General features: G+C 45.9%; 1 protein-coding gene across 2 annotated transcripts in view; it reads right to left on the reverse strand.

Moving 5' to 3' along the window:
- Positions 1-6,013: 6,013 nt before the first annotated feature.
- Zc3hav1 (zinc finger CCCH-type containing, antiviral 1) overlaps positions 6,014-26,438 on the reverse strand; it is a 41,866-nt gene continuing 21,441 nt past the window's right edge. For both annotated transcript variants that reach the window (XM_038318390.2, XM_038318389.2), the window contains 9 exons: positions 26,139-26,234; positions 25,805-25,928; positions 22,840-23,014; positions 18,540-18,660; positions 15,620-15,722; positions 12,782-12,872; positions 12,089-12,219; positions 11,720-11,856; positions 6,014-9,518 (listed from right to left, as the gene is read on the reverse strand). In XM_038318390.2, the coding sequence (XP_038174318.1) occupies positions 9,250-9,518; positions 11,720-11,856; positions 12,089-12,219; positions 12,782-12,872; positions 15,620-15,722; positions 18,540-18,660; positions 22,840-23,014; positions 25,805-25,928; positions 26,139-26,234 (1,247 nt within the window). In that variant the 3' untranslated portion in view covers positions 6,014-9,249. The remainder of the gene's footprint in view (positions 9,519-11,719; positions 11,857-12,088; positions 12,220-12,781; positions 12,873-15,619; positions 15,723-18,539; positions 18,661-22,839; positions 23,015-25,804; positions 25,929-26,138; positions 26,235-26,438) is intronic.

The raw sequence follows: 26,438 nt of genomic DNA on the forward strand, positions 1-26,438 counted from the left end.
CACACTAGATTTAAAATGGGAGAGAAAGAATCTCAGCTTGGGGGCTAGGGCTATAGCTCTGTAGACGACATACCCTGGGTCTGGTGGTCTTGCCTGTGATCTTAGCACTGGGCAGGTTGACCCTGGAACATCAGGAGTTCAAGATCATCCTCCACAATATATCTAGTTTGAGGACACCTTGCTCTACATGAGACCCTATCTCAAAGACAATCTCAATTTTATATGACTCAAAAGCATGGCTGGAGACCTGGCTCAGCAGTAAGAGTTGCTCTTACAGAAGACAAGGGTTAGGGTCCAGGGGAACACAATATCCTTTTCAGACTTTCAAGGGAACCAGGCACACACACATCATGCATATACAGACAAAATACTCATACCCATAAAACAATAAAATTAATGAATCTTATTTTAAAGTGATTACTGTAGAATCGGCGATGGACACAGACAGTTCCCCCCCCCCCCACACACACACACAGATGTCTGGGTCTGCAGGGGTCACAATCAACCAGAAGCCTTTATGACTATAGCTCCTGTGTCACTGGGAATTGTACAGGGACCTGTAGTGGGGCCACATCAGTGTCCAAGGGCCATGCTGCCTTGGGGGCTGTACCAATTTGGGTGGCTTGCCTGGCCACCGGGAGCCAGAGTGACAACCTGGGCTGCAGCGGAGGGCCATGTTTGGGTCTGTGAGCCTGCTCATCCAGGGTCTGTGTTGATATCTATGGTTCCTGAGACCACTGAAGACTGTGCTGATGCCAGGGATCAAGGCTGCCACCTGGGGCCATGTTGGTATCTAAGGGTCATGCTGGTTTGGGGCCATGCCCTTCCAGATGGCCTGCACTGCCACCTAGGACCACGGTGATATCCAGGCCCAGGCTGCTGCCCTAGGACCCTGACTAAGTCTGTGGTCTTACCACAGCCAAGGTCTGTATTGATGGCCTGGGGTCTCTGGGTCACAGCCTGTGACTATGAGGGGTTCCAAAGACCATGCTGTCACCAGGGACATCCTGATCTGAGTGGCCTGCACACTCACTTGAAAGCATGGTGTCATCCAGGCCAGGACTGCTGCAGAGGGCCATGTATGGGTCTGTTGCCCTACAGCAGCCAGGGTCTGAGTTGACATCCAGGGTTTCTGTTGTCACCAAGAGCCATGTGGAGGACTAGGAACTGGTCGGCTACCTTGGACCTTGTCAGTGTCTGAGAACTGTGCCACCCCCGGGGCCATGATGAACTGGATGGCGGGTGCTGTCACATGGAGCACATAGAGACTTCCTGGTACAGGTTGCTGTTGTGTCTGGGTCCGTGGTCCTTTGGAGGCCGGGGTTGGGGTGGTGTCCATGGCTCCAGTTGCCCCCAAGGGCTCTGCATATGTCCGGGGTCAGGCCAGCCACCTGGGATCATATTGATGCCCCAGGGGCCATGCTGATCTTAGAGATCATGGTGGCCTCTGGGCCTGAGCTTCTGCCGAGGGCCATGTCTGGGTCCATGATCCTGCTGCAGCAGGGGTCTGTGATGATGTCCCTGGCCCATATTAGCACAGGGGGTCATTGGAACCATGCTGTGCTGAGCTAGCTCAGCCCTTCAATGGCCCTGGGATGGTTGATCCTGCCCTTCCCTGGATATTGCAGCAGGAGAGCTGGCCCTACCCCTAAGGGGAGAGCTCACCCCCCCACACACACTCAGGAAAGATAACCCCACCCCTCATCAGTGTACCTTGCCTGGGAAGTACACCAGAGCTGACCCTGTGGTCGGGGACACTGGGGAGTCATCCCTGACGATATGAGAGCAGGAGAGTTGACCCTGCCTGCCCTCATCTGCCCTCCCTCACCTTACCCATTACCACCTGTGGCAGGTGAGAGAGCCAGCCTTGGAGGCACAAGAGTAGAAGAGCTAGCCCTGACCCTCACTGGCTGCAGCCTGAGAAAACAGCCTTGGCTTCCTGTCTGGGCAGCATAGTAGAGCTGACCCTATTGTTGGGGTGCAGGTGAGCCAGCCCTGAGGGCATGAAAGCAGAAGCATTGACTCCACACCACCTCCCTTGAATGCCCCCTACAACCATCAGGAGAGAGGGCCCTGCACCTTGCCTGGGCAAAACAGTCCAGCTGGCCCTGGAGATATGAGTGAGGGGGACCCAGATCTGAGGGCAGAGAGCAGGAGAACTGGCCCTGCTCCTTGCTGTAGGCTACAGTGGGTGAGCTAGCCTAGGCAGTGCTAGAGAACTCATCCCGTGGTAAGGATGATTGCAAGCCAGCGAGCTGACCAACCCAAGCCTGGAACCAGGGCTGAGTTGGCCCATCCCAACATCCACCGAATCAATGAACTGTTGGAGTATGTGAAGGGGATGAACTTACAGACCCAAAACAGCAGGATCTCCGTGACACAGGTTAACAACAGGATATCCGAGAGGAGCCCAGTGAGAGCCCGTTACTGGTGATGTAGCAGTAGCCAGAGGCCTTGAACCAGACCAACGGCTCATAGCAATGAACACTTACAAGTAAAGATGGACGGACCAAAGGGTATACTGTGACTCACTGGGCCACACTACAGCTTCCACAAGATTCTTCCTTTTCTTTGCTGTTGCTTTTGGTTTTGTTTGGTTTTTCTTTTAAATTTGGTTTTGTTTTGGGGGAGGTTGCAAGAGCAGAAGGCGGATGTGAGGGGACAGGGAGATGAGTGGGGTCAGAACATATGATGTGAAGTCCACAAAGAATCCATTAAGGTAAAATTAAATAAATAAAGTACATGATTTGAAAAAGGCAAATACTGTTTGTGATATATTTCAGTAACAAAGTCTTGGGACGATTCTGTTTAATTTTCTTCTCCTTCTTAAAGGTTTTTTAAATGTATGTGTGCCCCATGTGCCCCATGTAAGCCAGAAGAGGGTGACAGATCCCCTGGAGTTAGAGTTGTGAGCTACCTGACATGAATGCTCAGAACCAAACCCTGTGCTCTGGGACATCAGCTCCTTAACAGCTGAGCCACCTCCTCAGCCTCCTCATTTACTCTCCTAATCTACCTAAGAGAAAATTCCGTATTCGACTCGCTTTATACTTCTGTTGGGTGGGTACCAATCCAAACCTGTACATTTGTTAAATATCTCTCCATTTTGCTCAATGCACCATTCATCTAGCGGACGTTTATTGATCGCCTGCTAACGAGGTGACAGGATACAAAAATGAAAACGGCAGATGAGGGACTCAGTCAGCCGAGCCGCTAACCTTTTCAGCCTGAAAGAATTGATTTCATGTAAATGCAAAGAAGCCACTAAACAGTTTTCAGCTGGGGAGTGACAGAATCCCTCGGCCCGAGTGTCTCTGTGTCAAGCAGTTCCAGGTTATCCCTCATTGTGACAACCAGTATAAAGTAGGCTCCCTGTCCCTGTCTCTGCATGGAGCCATACAGCTGACATTTTTTTTCTCTCGTTTCTGTGTTTGTTGGTAGAGTTCAAGTTCACGCAAGCAGGGATCTTCTCTGTGCTCTTGGTCGCTATCCTCAGCTCCTAAAAGTGTCTACTGAGAGAAACATGGATGGGTGAGGATCGGTAGTAAAGACTTGGGTGGAGAAAGATAAAAACCAGAAAGTAGCAGTGGCCCCTGTCTCTTTGGTACTAGCATCTGTACCTGAACTCTCTACCTAAGGTCTTCTTCGGCAGAGGGAGTGAGCTTGCCGGCCGCGAGAGAGAAAGGCTGGAATACCCAATGGGCTGATGCCTACAGCTCTCACCCAGAGGACTGATCGGAGGGATTATTACAAAGACATGCAAAATGATGTTCTCTCACTGAAAACGAGCTTCTAAAAGGGGCACCGCACGACCCTCCTCTCTGGGGTTGTTTATAGAAATAAAGAAAAAAAGAGACCCCCTGGAGGGGTGGCTCACAACTGTAGCCCTAACCCTTGGAAGGCTGAGGCCAGAGGAATGTTTAGTTCAAGGCTGTCCTGGGCTATAGTGTGGGACTGTCTTCAAAAACAAAATGGAGGAGTCGGGAAGATGGCTTGGCGAATTAAGAGCGCAGGGACCCTGGTTTGATTCCGAGCACCCATATGGCAGCTCAGAACATCTTCTGGCCTCTGAGGACAGCAGGCATGGATGTGGTGTGCTGGCAAAACACCCATATACAGGATATACAAATAAAAGTTTCAAAAAAGACAATGAGGAGAGGACATACCTAAACAAACAAGAATAACAAACTTGTTCTTTTATTTGTTTGTTTTTCGAGACAAGGTTTCTCTATGTAGCTTTGGAACCTATCCTGGAACTCCCTCTATAGACCACGCTGGCCTCGAACTCACAGAACTCACCTACCTCTGCCTCCCAAGTGCTGGGATTAAAGGCGTGCACTGCCACCACCCGGCCCCACAATTTTTTTTTATCTCCATTTTGTTCCCCTAATATTCATCTGTTCTCCCAGGAGTCATTTTACTCCATGAGTCTTATTTGTCTCAGGCAACCTCTCTGCCTCCCAAACGCTGGAATAACAGGCGTGTGTCAGCATGCCCAGCTCTCCTGTCTGTTCAGCTACATTTATATATGTCTTTATCTACACTGCTGAAGGAGTTACTTCTTCTTTTTTTTTTTTTTTTTTTTTTTGGTTTTTCGAGACAGGGTTTCTCTGTAGCTTTGGAGCCTGTCCTGGAACTAGCTCTTATAGACCAGGCTGGTCTTGAACTCACAGAGATCCGCCTGCCTCTGCCTCCCGAGTGCTGGGATTAAAGGCGTGTGCCACTGCCGCCCCGCAAGGAGTTACTTCTTTTGTGCATTCATATAAACTTTTCCTATAGTCAAATTGGTAGCAATATACATACACACTCACTAAACCTAAGAGGATTTTCCTCTCTAACAGGGGACAAATACCCTAGCTTACTATTCCTCTACGGAATGACTTGGAAATAGATATTCAATGGTCTCCCTAAGGTTCCTTAATGGAAATGGACCCCAGCCTAAGACCTGAACTGAGAGAGTGTTTCTTGGGATTTCCTATTAAAGGAACTGCCCTCAGTTAATCCTTATCTGTTTGCCTCTGAGAGAAGCCACCTAAGATACAACTGAAAGAGAAAGATGCCTCAGAGGGCAAAGGCACTGGCTGACAAGACTTGAGATCTGCATGGTGGGAGGAGAGCACCAACTTACCCAGAATGCCCTCTGGTGCCTATGCACACGCTAGAGCATATGAAACTTTTTATAATCAAGCCCCATGACTATCTGCTCACGTTTGGTTTGATAGCATTTATGTGTTCGGGTATGGATGCTTTAATAATGAGGGTTTTATGCCTTGCTGACCCGATTTTATGCCTTACTGAAGCCCGATTCATGGCAGCTCTGGCCTCCCTTTGTCAAATGTGCTCTACCATGCACACTGCTCTCAGCCTCTCTCCAGCAGCCATAGGTTTGTAACGGGAAAAAGGATGAATAGAAAATTATACCCATCTTTAAAACCAAAATAACAAGCAGAAAGAGACTCATTTATTCCCAACTGGCCTTGAACTTCATCTCCCAAGTGCTGAGATTACAGGCAAGCACCGCCACCCCTGATCTTATGTAGTGCTGGCGAATTGAACCCAAGGCTTTGTGTAGACAATGGCTTTGTTTTGAAGACAGGGTCATACTATATAGCCCTGGCTGGCCTAGAACTCACTATAATGTAGACTAATCAGGATGGCCTAGAACTCAGAGATTCACCTGCCTCTCCTAAGGTATTTGCTACCATGTCCAGATTTAGAGACCATCTTTTGAGGATTGGCCAACAGGATAATTCTGCTTATAAATATATGCACCTTCGTGTCTCAACCTAGCCCTGCTACTACCCTTGGGGTCAGAGGAGGAAAAGAACATTTGTGGCTTCCATCACTTCCCTCTCTCTCTACGTTTATAGTCCGCAGCTGTGGCAATCACCTGTGGCCTTACCTATCTATTACTGTGTCTACTTTGCCTTCCAGCCTGGTGTCTATAGTTGGGGTTTTCTTGTTTTGTTTTGAGGTAGCCGTAAACAGAGCAAATAAAGGCAAATGGAACAAGTTCCTTTTTTTTTTCTTTTTATTGTGCAAACAAGGCTGATACAGATAGACGTAACCAAGGCACAAAGTGGTTTAAAAACAGGGGGAAGGGGGGGGGGTTGAAGCAAGGCTCTGGCTTACGCTCTAGTAAAACAGAATAGAAGTAACGGCTGAATGAATCCAAGAGCGCTGCCACTAACAAGGCCCCGTGGTTCTCACGGTAGCGTGCCGAGAGTGATGGCGGTCGGCTTTCTATCTGAAGGTTATTACCGGCAATGAGTAGATGCAGCCTGAGGCAGAACAAGCGTCCTGCTGTGTGTGAATGGGTCAGTCCCACACACAAACTCTTCTGCACCTTTGCGACTGTCTAATGTCCTGTCGGACATTTACGCAGGACCTACAGTTTGTCTGAGAGACACAACACTTGGCTTCTCCGAGACAAACTGTAACTTGTCCTGTCTTATGATCATTAAATTAAAGTGATTGATCCCGCCCTTCCCTTCACCATAGACAGATAAGGGGCGTGGTCTGCTTCGCTGTGCCCTAATGCTGTCTGGTTTGTGTCACCTATTCCTCTATTTCTCACTTTCCCGTTCTTCACCCATTTCAAGTAGTTGCCCCGGCTGGACTCTTAAGTCCAAACCTATTCATAGAGTTAACGCCTCTTTCAAAGCGTAGAACACAGTCATGCCTGAGCCCTTACACACGTACACACTGAGGTGTATGTTCATTACAAAGTTTCCATCTTTATGTTTCTTCCCCATTACAACACAGGTAGGGCGCTAAATTAAGTTTTAATAAGCTCATGTGTAGACTGTATTACCTATAAATCACCTCAAGATGGCAAAAGATGTTATAAAAAAAGATCTACCTTTAAAAGGATGAACGGGTCTAGTAGGGTCTATGGTTGCCATGACTGCGGGCGGGGGAGGGCACTACTGGGATTTAGCTAGCGAGTGAGAGCCAACTACCTATCTTTCGATACATTAGGCGGTTCCTCACAATAAGAAATTATTCTGCGCCCTATTCGAGTTTTGAATGTCTCATCAGACATTCATGTATGACCCAGAGCTCGATCTGTAAGAATATATCTCTTCATTCTCTGTCTGGATAATCCATAAGCTCTTTTGTACAGTATCTTTATTTCAATGAAGGTATTTCGTTCTTACCGTGAACAGATAGAGCTGACATTTGCAAATGACTTGCATCATTAGTTTTTACTCTAATGTCCATACGTGTCCCTCCAATTCCTTTCTTCCAAGCTCACACTGATTCATGGTAAATGTAGGCATCTGACGACTCCATTATGCCTTAGTACTGTAAAGTCGTGCCGGAGTTATGACCTTTTATTTCCCTCTTAAATGATATCAACTTTGATTTTTTTTTAATTAATAGAATTATGTGGAGAAGCTGTGTCTGAATCGCACTTTGGAGATTGAAAAAGATATTGCCTAGTTGCGGGGAGCTGGGGGGAACAGTTCACTGAGAACCACTGAATAGAATCAGGTGCAAAAGTCATCAAAAACCACAAGGAAGCAGGCCAGTGGTAGCGCAACCTTTAGTCCCAGCACTTGGAAGGCAGAGGCAGGTGGATCTCTGAGTTCGAGGCCAGCCTGGTCGACAGAGTGAGTTCCAGGGCAGGCTCCAAGGCTAGAGAGAAACCCTATTAAGAACTGCAAGGACTACAGAAGGGCTTGTGGGGGGGGGGGTGAAAAATGAACTTGGAAATAACTATGATGTGTAAGAGGTTAGGGGAAGCTAGGAGCCTGGGAGCAGGGAGCAAGTGACACTATTTAAGGCTTGGGGTGTGTGGCGGGGGGGGAGGGGCACAAACACACCAGGAACTGACCCCTTTGAAAGAGGCAAACAGAAAGGCTCCATTTTGGACCTGTTGAACCAGAGACGACTGGTAAATATCCAACTAGAAGTTAGCTTACTGGGTAGTTGGATACACTACATGTCTACAGCATGGTCTAGGTCAGAGGAGGGGTATTCCAAAGTAGGAGATTCCACATGAGAAAAAGAAAAAAAAAAAAAAAGAAAGAAAAAAAGAAAAATCAGTTTTAAAAAAATTGTGGCATGCACCCCAGAAAAGAGCCCTGCTGTAAAAAATGATCTATCCAGCGTTAATGGTGGAGACCATCAAAGTAAAGCATCTGACCAAATGCCCACTAACAACACAGGACAGGAAACTGTAGGAACTGTTTATAAAACGTTGAGAAAGGGGGATTGAAGGAAGATTCGATCCATACTTTGTAAGGAAGAAAATATTGGTCCAGGCATCCTAAATGCTCTTAGGACACACGTCTGCTATGTTTTCCAAACAGATGCGGCTAGCAAGGGAAGGGCTATGTGGGACACCGTTTTCTGTGTACTGCTTTAGTGCTCACCAGCAAACCAGACTTGCGAGCCCGACCTTCAAACAGGGACGGCCTTTCCTGGTTTCTGGTGTCCCTTTTCTATCTCTGCCTGCAAATGCCAATAGCACTCGGGTTTACCAGTACTGCAACTTCATCTTACTAAAATCCAGATGATCCCACGAAAGTCTGACCTGCAAGAAGTGTCCCCTGGAATCACATGAATCAGAACATGGACACCAAGAGCCTAAGTGGACAGCTGACTCCAGTGAGCTGCTTCTGAACTATACGTGGGGGCTCTTCACATGTGTGTCAACGTCAGCTCCACGGAGCCTGTCTTTCCAGCGAATGCAGAGCTAGAGCAACGTGCCCCTCGGATCCGTTTCGTCGCATAATAGTATTGCTGCCGCTTTTGTGTCTCAATCACATTTAAATTGAACTTTGAGACTCTTTTCCCTCAGCAGGCTTTCTGCCCATAAATGCAATGTCTTATGTCCCTATTTCAATCAACATGATTACATTACTCTCAGATTTCCCAAACTAATATCCAATTCAATTTAAGTGAAACTAAAGCAGTCCTACATAAACAGGAAAAACAAAGAGGAGAAGAGAAAGAGCGAAGTCGATTCCAGACAATTCGGAAGTCAGCCTGACTGGTAACGTTAAGACAACACAATCTTTTCAAAATGCTGGCATCACGGAGAGAGTTTTAACAAAGAGCACACTGCCTAGCTCTTGTAGGGGTACAGCCCGGGACTGAATTTGGAGGGAGAAAAGTTTGAGAATGGCTGATTTAAGACAATCGGTAATGTAGCAAGGAAACGCGAAAGTCTAACTACCGTCTGGGGATGATTTGGTCCTAGATGTCAGCAGAATGGTTTCGGCGCGGTATACGTCATCTCTAACTAATTATGCAGGTTTTGTCTCTTTCTGGCTCCATGTACTCAATCACATACTCTGGGTAAATCTGCTCTTTCTGGAAGATGACAAAGACGGAGGGATTCAACCTGCTATCCACACAGCTGTCGTAGTGCGCGGGAGGGCTATTGTACGTCATGTGTCCTTCAATGAAATCTCCAACCAGGACTCGGGCCACAAACATAACACTGTTTCTGGCCTCGTATGGACAATTTTTGTGGGAAGAGATGGCTTCTTTTGTAAAGTAATTTCCTGGAAATAATCAGAGAAAGGTAGAGAATTGTTATCAATGAGCACCGGTTAAAACAGGACACAGAGAATCAGATGCTGGTGTGGACGAAACACCTGCCAGTAACGCCTTAGTGACATAGTTAATCCTCATCGTTCATTTAACTGCATTCCCAGTCTGGTGGGAGGCATTCCTCCACACATGATAACATTTCCAGAGAGGTTTAATAACTCATCTTAAATGTAGGTGATGTCATTCCAAGGGCTGGAAACTCAAGACTGGGTGGAAAAGGAAAAGAAAAAAAAACAGATATGCACTAGTACTCAAACATGCTTGCTCACGCACGTGCGCGCACACACACACACACACACACACACGCACACGCACAAACGCACACACACCTTAGTCACGGTTACAAGATAAGCCACAGAGGCAGAAAACTGATGTCAAAAGTAGGGCTGTTGCTGTCATAAACCCGACCCAAGGGACAAGAGGAAAAATGCTTTGAGGGAAGGCGCCCTCTGGAGGCTGCAGGGTGCAATGATGCAAACTCACCAGAGAAGCAGCCTACTAACTGAGCGACATCCCCAGCCCTGTTGTGGAGTTTTGAGATAGCCCAGACTGCTACTGTGTGTGTGTGTGTGTGTGTGTCTGCATGCGCGTGTGTGTAAGTCAGAGGACAACCTGGGGCGCAGGTGTTCAGGTGCCATCCACATCTATTGATTGATTGAGTATAGATCTCTCATTGTCCAGTCAGTGAGAGTCAGCACTCTACCTGGCTGCCTCCCCAGCACTGAGATCACAAGCATATGCCATTATGCCTTGATTTTTTTTTTTCACTTGAGTTATGAGGCTCAAACTCAGGTCCTGCAACGGAGCCTGAACTGCTCTGCTGTGTCTTCCCCCACCTCCCACTGTGTCATTCATGATCTCAAAACAAACTGATTTGCAGCCGGGCGGTGCGTGTCTTTAATTGCAGCACTCAGGAGGCAGAGGCAGGCGGATTCTGTAAATTCAAGGCCAGCCTGGTCTAAAGAGCAAATTCCAGGGCAGGCTCCAAAGCTACAGAGAGAAACCCTGTCTGGGGGAGGGGGGAATGCAAAAGAACAAACTCTTTTTCAAGAGAATTGGTCCATCCAGGATCCCTCTGTAGACTTACAAAGTTAGTCAGGAACTAGAAAGTGACCAAACATACACACAAATCTAAGTGTCTGTGACCGCTGACTCTGGCTGTCACTGCTGCCCTCCTTCCTAGCTGTTCCCAGCCCCTCACTTTTACTGGATTGCTAACTACAGCTCTGTTTCAGTGATCCAGCGAGCCTCTGACTCACAGAAGGGGTGGCACGCCTTCTGTATTTTATTATTGCTTTACTTTATACACAAGGTCTCACTATGTTGTCCTGGAACTCTCTATTGTGAATCAGGCTAAACTCAAACTCAGAGGTCTTCCTGCCCCTGCTTCCCAAGTGCTGAGACTAAAAGCATATTCGACCATATCCAGCTATTCTGTATCATTTTTCACTGTGATAGATCTGGTCCCCACTACAAATTTCTATACTATGCTGTGCTGCCAGGCCTGACTATATCATATTTCTTAAATATCCACCAACATTGAATGATTCGTCAACAAAAAGAGAAGTAATATTTTGGGTGTGGGCAAACCCCTGAAAACCCAGCGTAGCTGAGATAAGGAGGGGCCTCTTCTCTGGGGTCTTTTGTTTTATGTTTTTCAAGACAGGGTCTTGACTGTCCTGGAATTCACTCTGTAGACCAGGCTAACTAACGTCGAGTGAATAGAGATTCTCCTGCCACTGTCTCCCGAGTGCTGGAATTAAAAACACATGCCACCACTGCCAGGCTCCTTTCCCCATTCCTAACTGGAATCCAGCGGTGTCGATACAAAGCTAGTTTGAAAGGCTCTGCAAGCACAGACACCAGGCAAGAAGAAGCATCTCCTCTAAGTCCTAACGGCAGACAACATAGCCAGAAGATGGAGCAGTTTACAGGTGTGAAGCCCTTGTGTTGTTCCCAGAGAAAAAGAACAAGACAGAAGACCTAGGGCCAAGGCCTAGTACCCACAGCCCAACACAGGCTGCAGGTAACCCAGCTCATTTTCTCCCAAGGCCACTGAAGTCCAGACGTGCAGGCTTACAGAAGAATGCCAAGAACATCTCAACAAAAGTATGTGAGGAGCTGGAATCATGGCTCATTCTCCAGCACAAACCTTTTCCATATCTGTTCTCCAAACTTCCATATAGAAACCACTCGAAGTTATTCTGACAGATATAATCCACATGAACACGGCTTGTTGCGTGAAACAGGTGCATCTCAGTTTTATTCTTCTTCATCATTAACGCTTTCCTAATAAGGAGAAGTGTGAGATTCAGTACCAGGAACATTGGGCTGGCAAGAGGGCCACCGCTGAGTGTGAGAACCTGAGTTCAATCACCTGGACTGGGGGGGTGGGGGAGGGCGCAATGACTCCAGCAAGTAGTCTTATGGCATGCATGCATGCCCCACACCCTCGCCCCAAATAAATAAATGCAAAAATAAAATAAATAACATGGCCCCAAACAAGGTCTGATTATGTCACCTTTCAAAAGCCTGGAAGAGTTGTTCATTCCAAATCCTCTTTATCTTTGCAATCTTGTGATATTTCATGGACGCTTTAAAAAGTTCACTTATTTTGACATACTCCTCGTCGTGGCTATTGAGTTCCAACAACTGAGGGAAAATTTAGATGTTTAAATGTTAATTAGGAAATTCTGAAAACATGCTATATCCGCACATGTGGCCGCCCTGTGCCATGACCACCACTGCTGTTCTCAGGAGAGAAAGAGGCTGGCTTAAAGTATCCATAAATCTGTCCATTCAGGCCAACTTATATGGGGTATGACTTAGTTAGGAGACTCAGGAAGCCCAAACTCCAAAACCAACCAGTGACAGAGCGATCGGAGGAACCTATGGAGCACAACCAGACTGGAGCGGTTATGAAGGCCACACAGGCTGGTGACAGAGCGAGGCACATTCTTCGAGTTTCTGCTTTCTTATCAGTGTTGCTGTGATCTCACGGGGTTACTATAAGAACCTATAAGTAACACTGCATCCTGAACACAGTGAGATGCCCTGGAGAGCGACCGTTTCCTGGGAAAGTATCACAATCATAGAGACACCTGCCTTTGAATCTGGACCTGATGCAGAAGCAACTCCTTCGTTCCGATAACAAACCCATAGACTTAATAATGCAAAGCATTTCCCCACCTTTAAAACAAGGAGAACCAAGTACCTCGTATCTGTTGGAAGGAAACTTGCTAATGTTCCTCTGGGGAAGAACATCCAGGATCAGAGCCTCTGCCTGGGGCATCACTGGCTGCCGGCTATAAAGACAGAAGGAAGAATCACTAGGTTCCCTTTCTTTCTGCCTGCAACAGGCAGCCAGAAAGCCAGGGCTTCCTGGAAACACGTTGTTGACTTCTGTATTTCCTCTGGACCACCCCTGGAAATTCCTGGTTCCAGTAACCACAGCTTTTAAAAAAGGTGTAATTAAGTAATATAAATGCTCTTTCCCACCGTTTTATACTGTAAAGGCACTGGGCAGGCGAGATGGCTCTGTTGGTACGGTTGCTTGCATGCAGGACTGATAATCTGAGTCTGATTGCTGGATCCTTCCAGGTTAGAGGAGAACTGACTCTTCAGGGTTTGTCCCGACCGTGTGTGTGTGTGTGTGTGTGTGTGTGTGTGGTGTGTGTGTGTGTGTGTGGTGTGTATATGTATGAACTTCCTTGCACACGCATATATGCATTGTAACTTCCTTACCATGTGATAGACAGATATAGAAAGACATAGCGGAGAAGATCTTCCTTTCCATAGACACTGAATATCAGGGTGGGAAGACCAGAATAATAATCAGCAGAAACACTAGAATAACTGCAGACATCCCCTAATATCAGCAGACAGGGCAGTAAGATGTTACATATCTTAATAAGAACAGCCCTTGTGCTGCATTCTTGACCAAAAACCCAGTCTGGACCCCACTAGTCCTCAAAAATCACCAGGTGTGGTAGTGCGTGCCTTTGATCCCAGCATTCAGAAGGTAGAGGCAGGCAGATTTCTGTGAGTTTGAGGCCAGCCTGGTCTACAAAGTGAGTTCCAAGACAGCCAGGGCTACAAAGAGAAACCTTATCTCGAAAAACAAAAAAAGAAACCCAAATTTTCAAAATCTCGTAAACTGCCTACAGAAGCCATCCATAAAATGACCCCATTAGAATATACCACCCATTTTGATTTTTTTTTAACCCACATTTTAAAAACAGAGAGAAATCGGATTGGAGGTGCATACCTTTAATCTTAGCACTCAGGAGGCAGAATCATGCAGAACTCTGTGAGTTTGGAGCCAGCCTGGTCTACATATTGAAATCAAGGCCAGCTAAGACTACATATCTCAAAAACATAAGAGAGAGAGAGAGAGAGAGAGAGAGAGAGAATGTGGGGGTGGACTGGGGAGATGGCTCACTGGGGAAAGTGAGGACCTGAGTTTGGATCCCCTGCACCCACATAAAAACCTGTACATGGCAGCACCCTCCCTGCCACACAGCACAGGCAGGAAGGTGGAGACAACCCAAGTTCTAGTTTCAGTGAGTAGCTGTGTCTCAAGATAAAGTGACTGAGGAAAACATACCACTGTCAATTTCTGCCTTCTACCCGTACCAGAATGGGTGAGACCACACAGTCACACGCATGTGTGTGCACACACACAAAGAAACTTTTTTTGTTATTTTCTTTTTGGTTTTTGTTTGTTTGTTTGTTTGTTTTTCAAGACAGAGTTTCTCTGTGTTGCTTTGGAACCTGTCCTGGAACTTGCCCTGTAGACCAGGTTGGCCTTGAACTCAGAGGTTCACCTGCCTCTGCTCCTGAGGGATTAAAGGAATAAACCAGCTAAATGCCATTTGCAGACCTTGTCTGGCTGTGATAGGCAATAGATCAACTATAAAAGGTCATTACCAACAGCATGGGAAAAGGGAACGTGAAATGGGTATTACTTTATGACATTTCGTTGTTAGTTTTGTTAGATGTACACGTGTTGTCTAAACACCAAGATGAACAAACCAGAAGCTGTCATTACTGAGCACCCGTCCCACCAGCCACTGTTCCCAGGGTCTGAAGATGGGTCTCAGCAATGAGCACAGTGTGGCTGGTGAGGGCTGTGTGCCCAAATCCCAGAGGCTAAGGGTGTGAACTTAGGGACCTGGCCGCAGTGGAGGACCTGCACCAGGCTGTTCCATCCTGCAGCACTGACACCCACATGCCTTCTGGATACCACTCTCTGCCCATCCCATGTTTGAGCTCTTTCTAGATGTTATTTCCCATGTTGCCTCATGGTAACCTGCCTCAGACCCTTACAACCACAAGAATCTACAAACAGCTTGATTTTATACCTGCCTTGAAACCAGGTTCATATCATCACACATCCCCCGGGGAGAAAAAATTCAACCGCAAGGTTTGTGAACAATGAGATTTTACTGAGTTTCACAGCAGACAGGCAAGTTACAATGAATTCCCCACAGCAAAACCCGCCTTGAAATGCCCCAATAGTATACAATGATTATAAGTCAATTAAAACTCAAACCAGTGCCTTTAGCCAACTTTATCTTTCTCCAAAGTCTTAAACCAGGCTGCCAGCTCAAGCCCTTTTCTCAGCCTCCCTGCCTCTATAAACCATATAGCAGAAAACCCACAGCAAAACAGAAACCCAGGGTATTCAGTACTTGGTAGGCACACCCGTTGATCCAGTCACAGCTGAAAACAGAGTGTGGGTGAGACCTGCCGAAAAGCCCCTGTGAGATAGGGGGGCAAATGCTGGTTTCCTGGTATTGGATCCCTCCCACCCTACACCCAAAACCCAAGACCTAAAAATAAATAAATAAATAAAAAGCTTAATGGAGGGCCTGCTCTCCTGACCCCTGGTCTGAGCCTCTCACTCACAGTATGTTGCTTAACAAGGAAACAGAAGTAGGAACTTCCCGAGAACACTCCAGAAGCGTGGCGCACGGTGGCGGCGTGGCGAGGTCAGGGCCCAAGCATGCATCTCAGACACCTGCCAGCTAGACAGCTGCCCAACACTTACTCTGGACCTCTTCTTCTCTGCTCCACATCCTTCCACGACACAAACGCCGGCCTTCTGACAACACACCGTTGAGTCTTGGAAGCGATGTTTGTCTGAATCATCCCTGTGGACAGAAAAGAATAAGTCAAGACTTAATCCTAGGAAATGACTCTTTTTTCCTCCAGAAGTCATTTGTACAGCTAACATTCACGGCTGAATCTTAAATGCACAAAAAGAGAGTGGTTTTAGATTTTTTTTAAAAAAGGAAAGAAAAAGCAACAACAACAACAAAAACAACAAAAAAAACCCACACACTATGAAATGTTGTTTTCAATTGTAGACCTGGCTCTAAATTCCAAGAATGACCTTTTTCAAAAAGCAAATTAACATGTATTGTTAGAGGGTAAATAATGGAAATTACACAACTTATCACAAAGCCAAACATATCCATAAACCCCACCTGAAGAATTGCCCTACATAGACCAGCATATAAATGTTCATAGGCAAATACTGGAAAGCAAGCCCGATGTCCACCAATGGATGAAAGGACAAACCATGGCATGTGTTTATTATGGAATATTATTCAGCAAGTAAAGGTAAAGAACTACATTTGCAGCAACATAAATAATTCTAAAAGCAATTATTTTAAGTGAAAGAAGCCAGCAATATGCAAAATGCATACTCTATTAATATGACGTTTTAGAAACAGTAGAACTGACCTATAGGAACTTATAGCAAACCAGCCATTGCTCGTCATGGAGTAAAAGATGGGGCCAGAGGTTGTAAAAGAGGCAGGACAAACTTTCCAGACAGACGGAAATGTTGTGTGTCTCAGTCAGTGTGGTCGTTGCGTGAAGTTACTCATCGACCACCAACCGACCGCACAAGTGAAATGGATTCATTTTACTGTGACAACTAAGACTCAGCAACAGTGATACAACAAAATAAACAACATGAGAGGGTAAATTGGATCTTGAAGCAATGCTTCTCAAACCCTTCCTATGCCTCTGACTCCCCTCACCTACACGGTAGCTCATAAGCGTCTGACTCCAGTTCTGGGCATTCCAGTACCCTCTCCTGGCCTCCATGGGCACCAGGCACAAATATGGTGCACCATTTTATTACATAAAATATCCATACATATATACACTTAAAAATATTTTTTTAAACCAAGGACTTCAGAGATGGCTCAGGGGCTGACAGTGCTTGCTGTTTTTGCAGCATCCACACTAAAAATAAATTCACACTTTAAATGAAACATACAAACCAGAAAATAAATTTGAAATACAATAGCTATGTCTTTTTTAGTTTTACTTTGAGGGGATTATTTTGTATTGGCATAGGGTCTCACTACTGGCCATGGAACTCACGGAGATTCTCCTGCCTCTGACTCTCAAGTGAAGGGATTAAAGACATGCCCTAGGTAGCCCCCTTCCACTTCTTTCTTTCTTTTTTTGTTTTTGTTTGAGACAGGATTTGTACAGCCTTGGCTGGAACTCACTCTGTAGACTAGGCTGGCCTTGAACTCAGAGATCCACCTGCCTCTGCCTCCCAAGTGCTGAGATTGAAGGCCTGTACCACCACCGCCTGGCCCCAATTAGTTTTTAATACCTAGTTTTTATAATCGTAATTTCTAACAATAGCCATGGCATGTTCTGGCAACTTGACCCAAACCTAGACACATCTGGGAAGAGAGAACTGTCTCCATCAGATTAACATGTGGACAAGTCTGGGGCATTTTCTTTTTTGTTTTGCTTATTTGAGATGGAGGTTTCTCTGTGTATTCCCGGTTGTCCTGGAACTTGCTCTGTAGACCAGACTGGCAGCAAACTCACAGCGGCCTCTGCAACCCTGGGAGGTATTTTTTAAATTGCTAATTTCGCGAGAGGGCCTAGCCCACTGTGGGGAGTGCCATGCTCAGGCAGAGGGAACTAATATGTATGAAAGACAGCTGAGCAAGCCAGGGGGAGCAAGGCAGTAGGCAGCACTCATCCACGGTTTTGCTTCACACTCCTGCCCTGGCTTCTCTAAACCCTTACTCCCCAAGTTGTTTTTGGTCATGGTGTTTATCATAACAGAGATACAAACTAGGACCATTGCCCTAACATCCCACTGACATCTACTCCTCTTTATTTATTCATTTTTTTTTTTCTAGCGGATATAGAGGAAATGAAGCAGTGGGCACTTTTCAGCCTGTCTTGGTCTGAATGCCAGGCTGATTTCCAAAATCGTTGGCATAATATAATCCCTAAAGTTACATTGTTTGCGGCTCAATAAAGGGACTCAGATCTCAGAGACCACCCAGGAGAGCCAAGGACTTGAGAAAGGATCAGTTCTTCCTGCCTGGCTCTGTGAGTGTCTGACCACATTCAGGCCTGTCCCTGAGGCACAGCGCACCAAAGCACTTTTAAAGGGAAGTTGGTTCCAGCCCTCATTTCTTCCTCTCTCAACATGGCAGGCAGACTGGTAGAAGCTACCAACACCTTCCTACAGAGGTTCAAATGAACACCGTGGCAGAACACAAAATGTGGTGGCAGCCCACGTGCCTGAGTGGAGGTGATAAATGAAATCACTGATCAACAGGCAGGGCATGAAGCCAAGAGCAAGTTTCTAGAAGCCTAAGGGTACCCAGAGGATCAAGACTCCATTGTCGTCGTCGGCAACTAAATACTCACAAAGCACACCCCCAAAATCAGAAACATACTCTGACAGAGCTGAAGAACCCCTAGAGACTTCTTGTCCAAACTTCTGATCTCCCAAGGGAGAGGTGGCAGAAAGAGTCAGAACATGGATCCGACAGCCACCAGCTGCCACTCTCAGACAAAGTTCCCAGCTAAAAAAGACCCTTGACCCTGGGTGTGGCAACGCGTGTGGACTGTCTACTCGTGTGCTCAGTGCCAGATTCCACAGACATTCCGCACTACTAAAGACAGGAACTCACCTTGGAAGCTCAATTCGTAGCTTTGTGAACCGGCCTGAAACGGCACAACTCCCCTGGGACAGGACCGGAACAAAGACTCCAGGTACGGAGAGCTGATATTGGAGCAGGGATGGCATTTGCTCTATATGCAGGAAAAGTGAAGAACACACAGGTAAAGACGTGAGGGTAGGTTTTCGGGACAGAAATCTCTACTGTTCTATCTTAGACAGTTTGCTTTTGGCGATGGGATTAGGGAGGCATGCTCTCTCCCGAGCCAGGCTGAAGAACTTCCCACAGGACACCAAGTCGCAGAGCTGGAGAGAGCACCGTCTGTAGAAATGGATGATGCTTTGGGGTCTGCCTGAAGACCATGACTGAGATTTTCTTTTCACACCACTTAGACAATACAAAATCATCTGCAGCCACTGGGACAGAATTGATAGTCTTGTGTGAGTCAGGACATCACGGGCAGTTTGCAGTTGTAGTAAAGAAGCCTTTCCAATACTCCTGTAAGTTCTAGGTGCCAACAGGGATGCTGCTGATGCTCAGACACAAATGACCTGGCTCTCTCTTCTGCCTTCAGCCCCGGTAAGTAGCGCAAGCAGGCCCTCAGATGCATTGGGTTTGCCACCCACTGAGGCTGTGTTTAAAGGGGCTTGGATACTCAAGAAACGTAGACCTCATCTCTGGCTTTGAGGCATCTAGGAAGAATGCAAGCCTCAGGATGAGAGGGGAAAGACATGTGTCAAAACTAAGTCGCTGGCCGGGCAGTGGTGGGGCACGCCTTTAATCCCAGCACTCGGGAAGCAGAGGCAGGCGGATCTCTGTGTTCGAGGCCAGCCTGGTCTACAAGAGCTAGTTCCACCAGGACAGGCTTTAGAAGCTACAGGGAAACCCTGTCTCGAAAAAACCAAAAAAAAAAAAAAAAAACTAAGTTGCTGGGGCTGGAGAGATGACTCAGAGGTTAAGAGCACTGACTGTTCTTCCAAAGGTCCTGAGTTCAATTCCCAGCAACCACATGGTGGCTCACAACCATCTGTAATGAGATCTGGTGCTGTCTTCTGACATGCAGGCGTACATGTAGTCAAACACTGTATAGATAATAAATAAATCCCAACAAAACAAACGAACAGACAAAAAACCAAGCCGCCATTCTGCTGCATTGGTTCTGCAGTAGGAGCAAGACAGGATGTAAAATCCTACATCTCAAGGGGTTCCTTGAAAACCAGAGCATAGGGGCTGAAGACAGGAATCCTGCCGGCCACCTACATGGGGAGGGCTCATGATTCCTTTAGTGATACTCAGTTTTCTAATAAGCCTTTCCTTCCTTCCCCCCGTCCCTAAGGAAAGGCCTACTGAATGTCCATCAGGAGAGGGCACTGGAATAGAAGCACCTGAGGAAAATGTCCTAGGGCCAAGGGCCTACATGCTTGTCTATGCGACTGTACTTTGATGTCATACTTGGCTTGAACATAAAAAGAATCTGCATCCGGTGTGACGAGAACTCTGCTGCAAGGACGCTCCACAGGCCGTGGGAAAGAGCAGATTGACAAGGGGACCAAGACATCGAGTCTGGTGTTTAGCCCATTTCAAAAAGGCAACTCTGCCTGCTCCTCTCTGCTCATTTAGGTTCCTTGAGGGATTCGTTGATAAAATGTGTGTGCTGCGAACACCCTTTGTGCTGCTGAACAGAGGGCCCCTTCCCGCAGCACACTTGTCCTTTCCATGGGGGACATTAACATTTAGCAGAAACACTGGTGTCTGCTGAGGCATACCTGCGCCTCCCCACAGAGGTGGTGGGGATTTTCTTTCTTTGCTTTAGCAGCTCCATTGCCCCTCACTTCTAACAACACGAAAGCTCACATTGCCATTTCTTGTCCTTCCTTTACTCTTGTGTAGTGATACCTCAACTGTAGTTTAATAAATGAAGACTGCCTGAAGACCTGAGAGGAAAACAGTCCCACTGGGCAGCCTTACAGACCAGATTACGGTAACACACACCTTTAATCTCAGTAGCCATAATGACATACGCCTTTAACACCAGTTGCCATAGAAACTGGGTGGTGCATGTCTTTAATGGTGGCGGTGCACTCCTTTAATCCCGGCCCTAGAATATTATACTCTCAGCTTCATTCATTTCTTTCAATGTCACTTTGATTGGAAGACCTTTCTCTCTTTGTCTCCTTCTTCCTACCCCAACCTGATTTTATAAACCTCTGAAGCAAAGGAAGAGACATTTTTACACAAAAGGACAGATGCTCAGTGTATCCAGACTTCTGTTCCTCTTTGGTATGTCCCCACGGTGGGTCAGCCTAGAATCTTTCTAGTCCAACCCTTCAAGTTCGTGTAAATCCAAACTCTGAACGTCAGTGACCAAATTTGGTTCGTATGGTCCTAAATATAACCCCAGCAGCACAGACACTGAGAGAACAATTAATAAATGGGACCTCCTGAAACTGAAAAGCTTCTGTAAAGCAAAGGACATGGTCAACAAGACAAAATGACAGCCTACAGAATGGGAAAAGATCTTCACCAACCCCACATCAGACAGAGGCCTGATCTCCAAAATAAAAAAAGAACTCAAGAAATAGTCATCAAAAGAACAAATAATCAAGTAAAAAATGGAGTACAGATCTAAACAGAGAACTCTCAACAGAGGAATCTAAAATGGCTGAAATACACTTAAGGAAATGTTCACCATCCTTAATCATCAGAGAAATGCAAATCAAAACAACTCCGAGATTCCATCTTACACCTGTAAGAATGGCCAAGATCAAAAACACTGATGACAACTTATGCTGGAGAGGTTGTGGGGGGAAAGGGAACACTTCTGTATTGCTGGTGGGAACGCAAGCTGGTACAGCCCCTTTGGATGTCAGTTTGGCGATTTCTCAGAAAATTAGGAAACAACCTTCCTCAAAACCCAGCAATACTACTTTTGAGTATATACCCAAAGGATGTTCAATCATACCATAAAGACATGCACTCAACTATGCTCATAGCAGCATTGTTTGTCATAGTCAGAACCTGGCAACAACCTAAATGCCCCATGACTAAAGAAAGGATAAGGAAAAGGTGGTACATTTACACAACGGAGTACTATACAGCAGAAAAAATCACATCTTGAAATTTGCAGGCAAATGGATGGATCTAAAAAATATCATATTGAGTGAAGTAACCCAGACCCAGAAAGACAGATATCATATGTACTCACTCATAAGTGGCTTTTAGACATAAAGCAAAGAAAAACCAGCCTACAAATCACAACCCCAGAGAACCTAGACAATAATGAGGACCCTAAGAGACATACATGGACCTAATCTACATTGGAAAAAGACAAGATCTCCTGAATAAACTGGGAGCATGGGGACCATGGGAGAGGGCTGAAGAGGAGGGGAGAAGGGAAGGTAGCAGAGAAAAATGTAGAGCTCAATAAAATCAATTTTAAAAAAGACATTCTGCTGGTGCGACGATCGCTGAGACACCTCCATCGCTCTCCTAACTCCCCACTGCCGCTGTCTATGCTGGCCGTGCATTTGGAACTGACACACACAAAGCTGGTTCACAGGTCCAGGCCATCTTTTAGAATGGCTGCTCTTTCTCGAGGTCTGAGTTCGGTTCCTAGCAACCACAATCATCTATAATGGGATCTGATGCCCTCTTCTGGAATAAACATGTGCACGTAGATCACTCATACATAAAGTATAAATAAATTAAATTTTAAAAAAAGAACGAGGAAAAGGGACATGATTGAACTGTGTCTCCCAAGTGTCCTGAAAAATAACATATTTGTGATTCTCAGTTCTCCTAGAGTATACTGGAACTGGAACACTCCACCCTTGTGCTATCTCCACTCCCGCCCGTCCCCCTACCACAAAACACCACACACACACACACACACACACACACACACACAGGTTTATCTTTTATACCCTCTCTCCAAGGATAGGATTGTTGCGTTCAAACATTCTGTTAATAGTGTTTTGGCTTTTTCCCCTCTTGTGGTAGTTTTAATGTAACTGTCCCCCATAATCTCATAGGAAAAGGCATGATTGGAGGAAGTGTGTCACTGTGGGGGTGGGCTTTGAGGTCTCCTATGCTCAAACTATGTCCAGTGTAGACACAGACTCCTGTTGTCTGCCAATCCAGATACAGAACTCCCAGTTCCACATCTCGAGCACTATATCTGCCTGCATGCCAACGACTGAACCTCTGAGGTACCAGCCACCCCACTTAAATGCTTTCCTTTCTAAGAGTTGCCATGTGTCTCTTCCTAGCATCAGAAACGCTGAGACACCCCTAAGGGGAAAGTGGTGCTCACCTCATCCCCATACTGTACATATCTGTTAAATTCATTCTTCCAGTACCAGAGCCACGTGGTGCTGAACACAGAATTCTCTGACTGTGCCACAAATGAAGGAGTGGACAGGCGTCGGATGAGATAGGGACCACAGGTCATCTTCTGGAAATCCATCTGATGGGGTCCTATCAAAATGCTGAAAGCAAGAGGAAAAAATTAAGTAAACACTCCCATGACCTCTGCCTCCAACATTCTGGTCATCCCCACCATGAACACGGAATTTAAATTGTAGGACTGCAACGGATCTTTAAATGTTCTTTCTCTATCTCTGTCTCTTTCATTCTAAACGGTACAAGGGATGGAGCCTAGATTTCCTCTGTACAGCTTCTGGCCTTACACATACGAGAAAAACGGAAATACAGACAGGTAACTTGTCTGCACGACATATGGAATGGTTTCCAGAAGCTGCATTCCTCCTTGGCATGGTGATAGACTTTAATCCCGGCACACCAGAAGCTGAGGCAGAAGGATCACTCTGAGTTTGAGGCCATCCTGGTCTACCTAGTGAAGGCCTGGCTCAAACAATTAATAACTAATTAATTAAAAAATCCAAAGTTATTCATTCTCCCCACCCCCAAAAGAAAAATCCCCAGTGGGCTAGTACAAAGGCTCACTGGGGTTAAGAGCATTTATTGCTCTTACAGATGACTTGGGTTCAATTTTCTGCACTCATATGGCTACTCTCAACCATTGGTAACTCCACTTCAGGGAATCCACACATGCAGGCAAAAACTCATAAAATGGAAAAAATTTATATAAAGGGAAAATGTAAAGTGATTCTCCCCATAAAAAAACAGAATTATCCATAAAACAATAGGCTAAGTGATAGGAATCTTATTTATTTATTTATTTTGGTTTTCGAGGCAGGGTTTATCTATGTTGCCTTGGCTGTCCTGCTGGAATTCAGCACACCTAGCTTGGAACTCATTTCTTTAATTAAAACTCATTTTTAAATTAAAAACAAAAATAAATTTATTGCAGTACAAATAGTTTGAATAATAATATGGAAACCATAAGAGGATTGACAAGGCCAAAGTTATCACAGTAATATTAAAACATCTTTAAAAAGAAAAAAAACAGGCTTAGTGGCATGCCTTTAATCTCAGCATTTGGGAGGCAGAAGCAGACAGATCTCTTGAGTTTGAGGCCAGCCTGATCTACAGAGAAAGTTCCAGGTCATTCAGAGCTACATAGAGGAGAAACCCCGTCTCCAAAAAAGGAATATCACCACCAACAAAACAAAACCCACACAAGAAAGAAATAATATACTATCTGGCTTTTTTGCTTTTCTGTTTTCCTATGTATAAGATAGCTTTCCAGGGGGTGAAGACAGATTTCTGAAGGCTACGTAATACACAACTTCAAAACATTTAATTTTTATTAGTGTGTATGTGTGATGTTTTGTGGGTATACTGTGAATATACGTATCATGTGAGTATGTGCATGTGCATATGATGTGCATGTATGTATAGGATGTGACTGTGTATAATGTGTGTGTGTGTATGCTGTGTGCACGAAGGCACATGCAAACATGCATGGAGGTCGGGGCAACACTTAGAAATAGTTCTCTCCTTTCACAGTGGATCCTGGGGGTTGAACTTAGTTCATCCCACTGACGTGGCAAGCACTTTTACCCATCTTCCCGCCCTGGGTATTATTTTTCATACGATGTACTGATAGCTGTAATTCACACACACAGATCCTCGATCTATTTCAAGAGTGCTAGTGTTGCTGAGATGGAAGACTGAGAATTGACGTCCTGTGAAAGAGCTCTCAGGTCCTTGATCAGGAAAGATCAGTGGAACCTTAGGTAAAGGAGAATGTCTATGTGTGGTCACCACGGGGCCAAGGGAAGCAGGGAAAACAGGACCACGAACACTGCCCTCAACAACTCTATTCTTAAACATCAATAGTTTCAAGATTGAGAAACTTGAGTTTACATAGAGGGGGGAAAATGTCTTACCTGGGGGAGGGGAGAAAGAAATGTCTCATCTACATATGAGAACAGCGAGTTTCGCCCTCTAGTGGCAGAATGCGGAAACACAGGACACCTACCAAAAGCTTCTAAATTCCATACTGAATGAAAAGTACCCTTCCCTCTTGCACATCAAAAGTAAATGTGGTTATGTGGCTATCACCCCATCCCCCTGCCAATCCTAGCAAATGCAGTAATATAAGCAACCCTCTTGTAAGTCTCTAGAATACAGAGATGGCACACAAAAACCATAGGCACACAACAAACTTCTGTGCTAGAACACGTGGAATTAAACACACGTGGGGACGTATTTGTACCACCACCTGGCCTTTTTTTATAATTTTTTTTTCCTTTATAAGAGCTGCCATGAACTAAGCGGTGGTGATGCACACCTTTAATCCCAGCACTCAGAAGGCAGAGGCAGATCTCTGTGAATTCGAAGTTAGCCTGGTCTACAAAGCAAATTCCAGGACAGCCAGAGCTGTTACACAGAGAGAAACCCTGTCTCGGGGCAAAAAAAGAAAAAGGAGAAGAAAAATGACTGACCTCTGTACAGGATACACCTACAGATCAACCAATCATGTCACTGGGTTTTTTTGGTTTTGTTTTGTTTTAAATATTTATTTATTTGCTTATTTATTTAATATTTATACAGTATTCTGTCTGCTTGTGTGCCTGTAGGCCAGAAGAGGGCACCAGACCTCATTACAGATGGTTGTGAGCCACCATGTGGTTGCTGGGAATTGAACTCAGAACCTTTGGAAGAGCAGACAGTGCTCTTAACCTCTGAGCCATCTCTCCAGCCCTCACGTCACTGTTGATGTCACTCGAGTTACTAACTATTCCTGGAGTCTCCAGCATCAGGCAGCGTGGTGTACCACAGGCTGAGCTTGAAGCTTCCCTCGGTCCGAGTTGTAGAACCCGTCAGCCAGCAGACAACCACCAACTTACATTTCATTTTGGGGATCACAATAGGCTTTCTCGATGTCCTCCATGACCCGGAAGTCAATCCAATAATTATCTACGAATACCTGCCACCGGTAGGGCAGATGGAAGTGGCTCTTGTTGCAGTTGCCTACAATGACAGAGAAGGGTTAACAGAGAAGGGTTGGGGTTTCTAACCAATTCAACTTCACTGTTCAGCTCCAAGTTGACTGCTGACTTCCTGTCAACGCCGGCCTGTCCTCCCAGCCAGGCATTTCCCCATCGTCCCCTCACTTGGGCAAGTCCTGGTGTGTGCCACACTCCCAGCAGGACTAAAGGATCTTTCAGGGACCACACTCACTCTGCTGGCAGCCCTTATACAGGTGGTCCTGACAGATTTCCTTTGGGCCACGATCATCAGTAGGCGATGCAGCACTTGTGATGAAGGCCAAGTCATCTGCAAAACAAAAGACGATGCGTGGATGCCAAAAATGAGGATACCTGGCCTCTCTGTGAGAAAATGGGGTCCATATTCACATCCACCCTGGATTCTCGGGCTGCCCCTAGGAGTCTGCATAGATGCTCTGCAGAATGCCGCATAAACACTAGGGCCCTAGGGACTCCTGGCTAGGAAGTGATTGCAATTCTGAGGCCGGAGACT

Source organism: Arvicola amphibius, chromosome 2, assembly GCF_903992535.2.
Source record: "Arvicola amphibius chromosome 2, mArvAmp1.2, whole genome shotgun sequence".
Lineage (NCBI taxonomy): Eukaryota > Metazoa > Chordata > Mammalia > Rodentia > Cricetidae > Arvicola > Arvicola amphibius.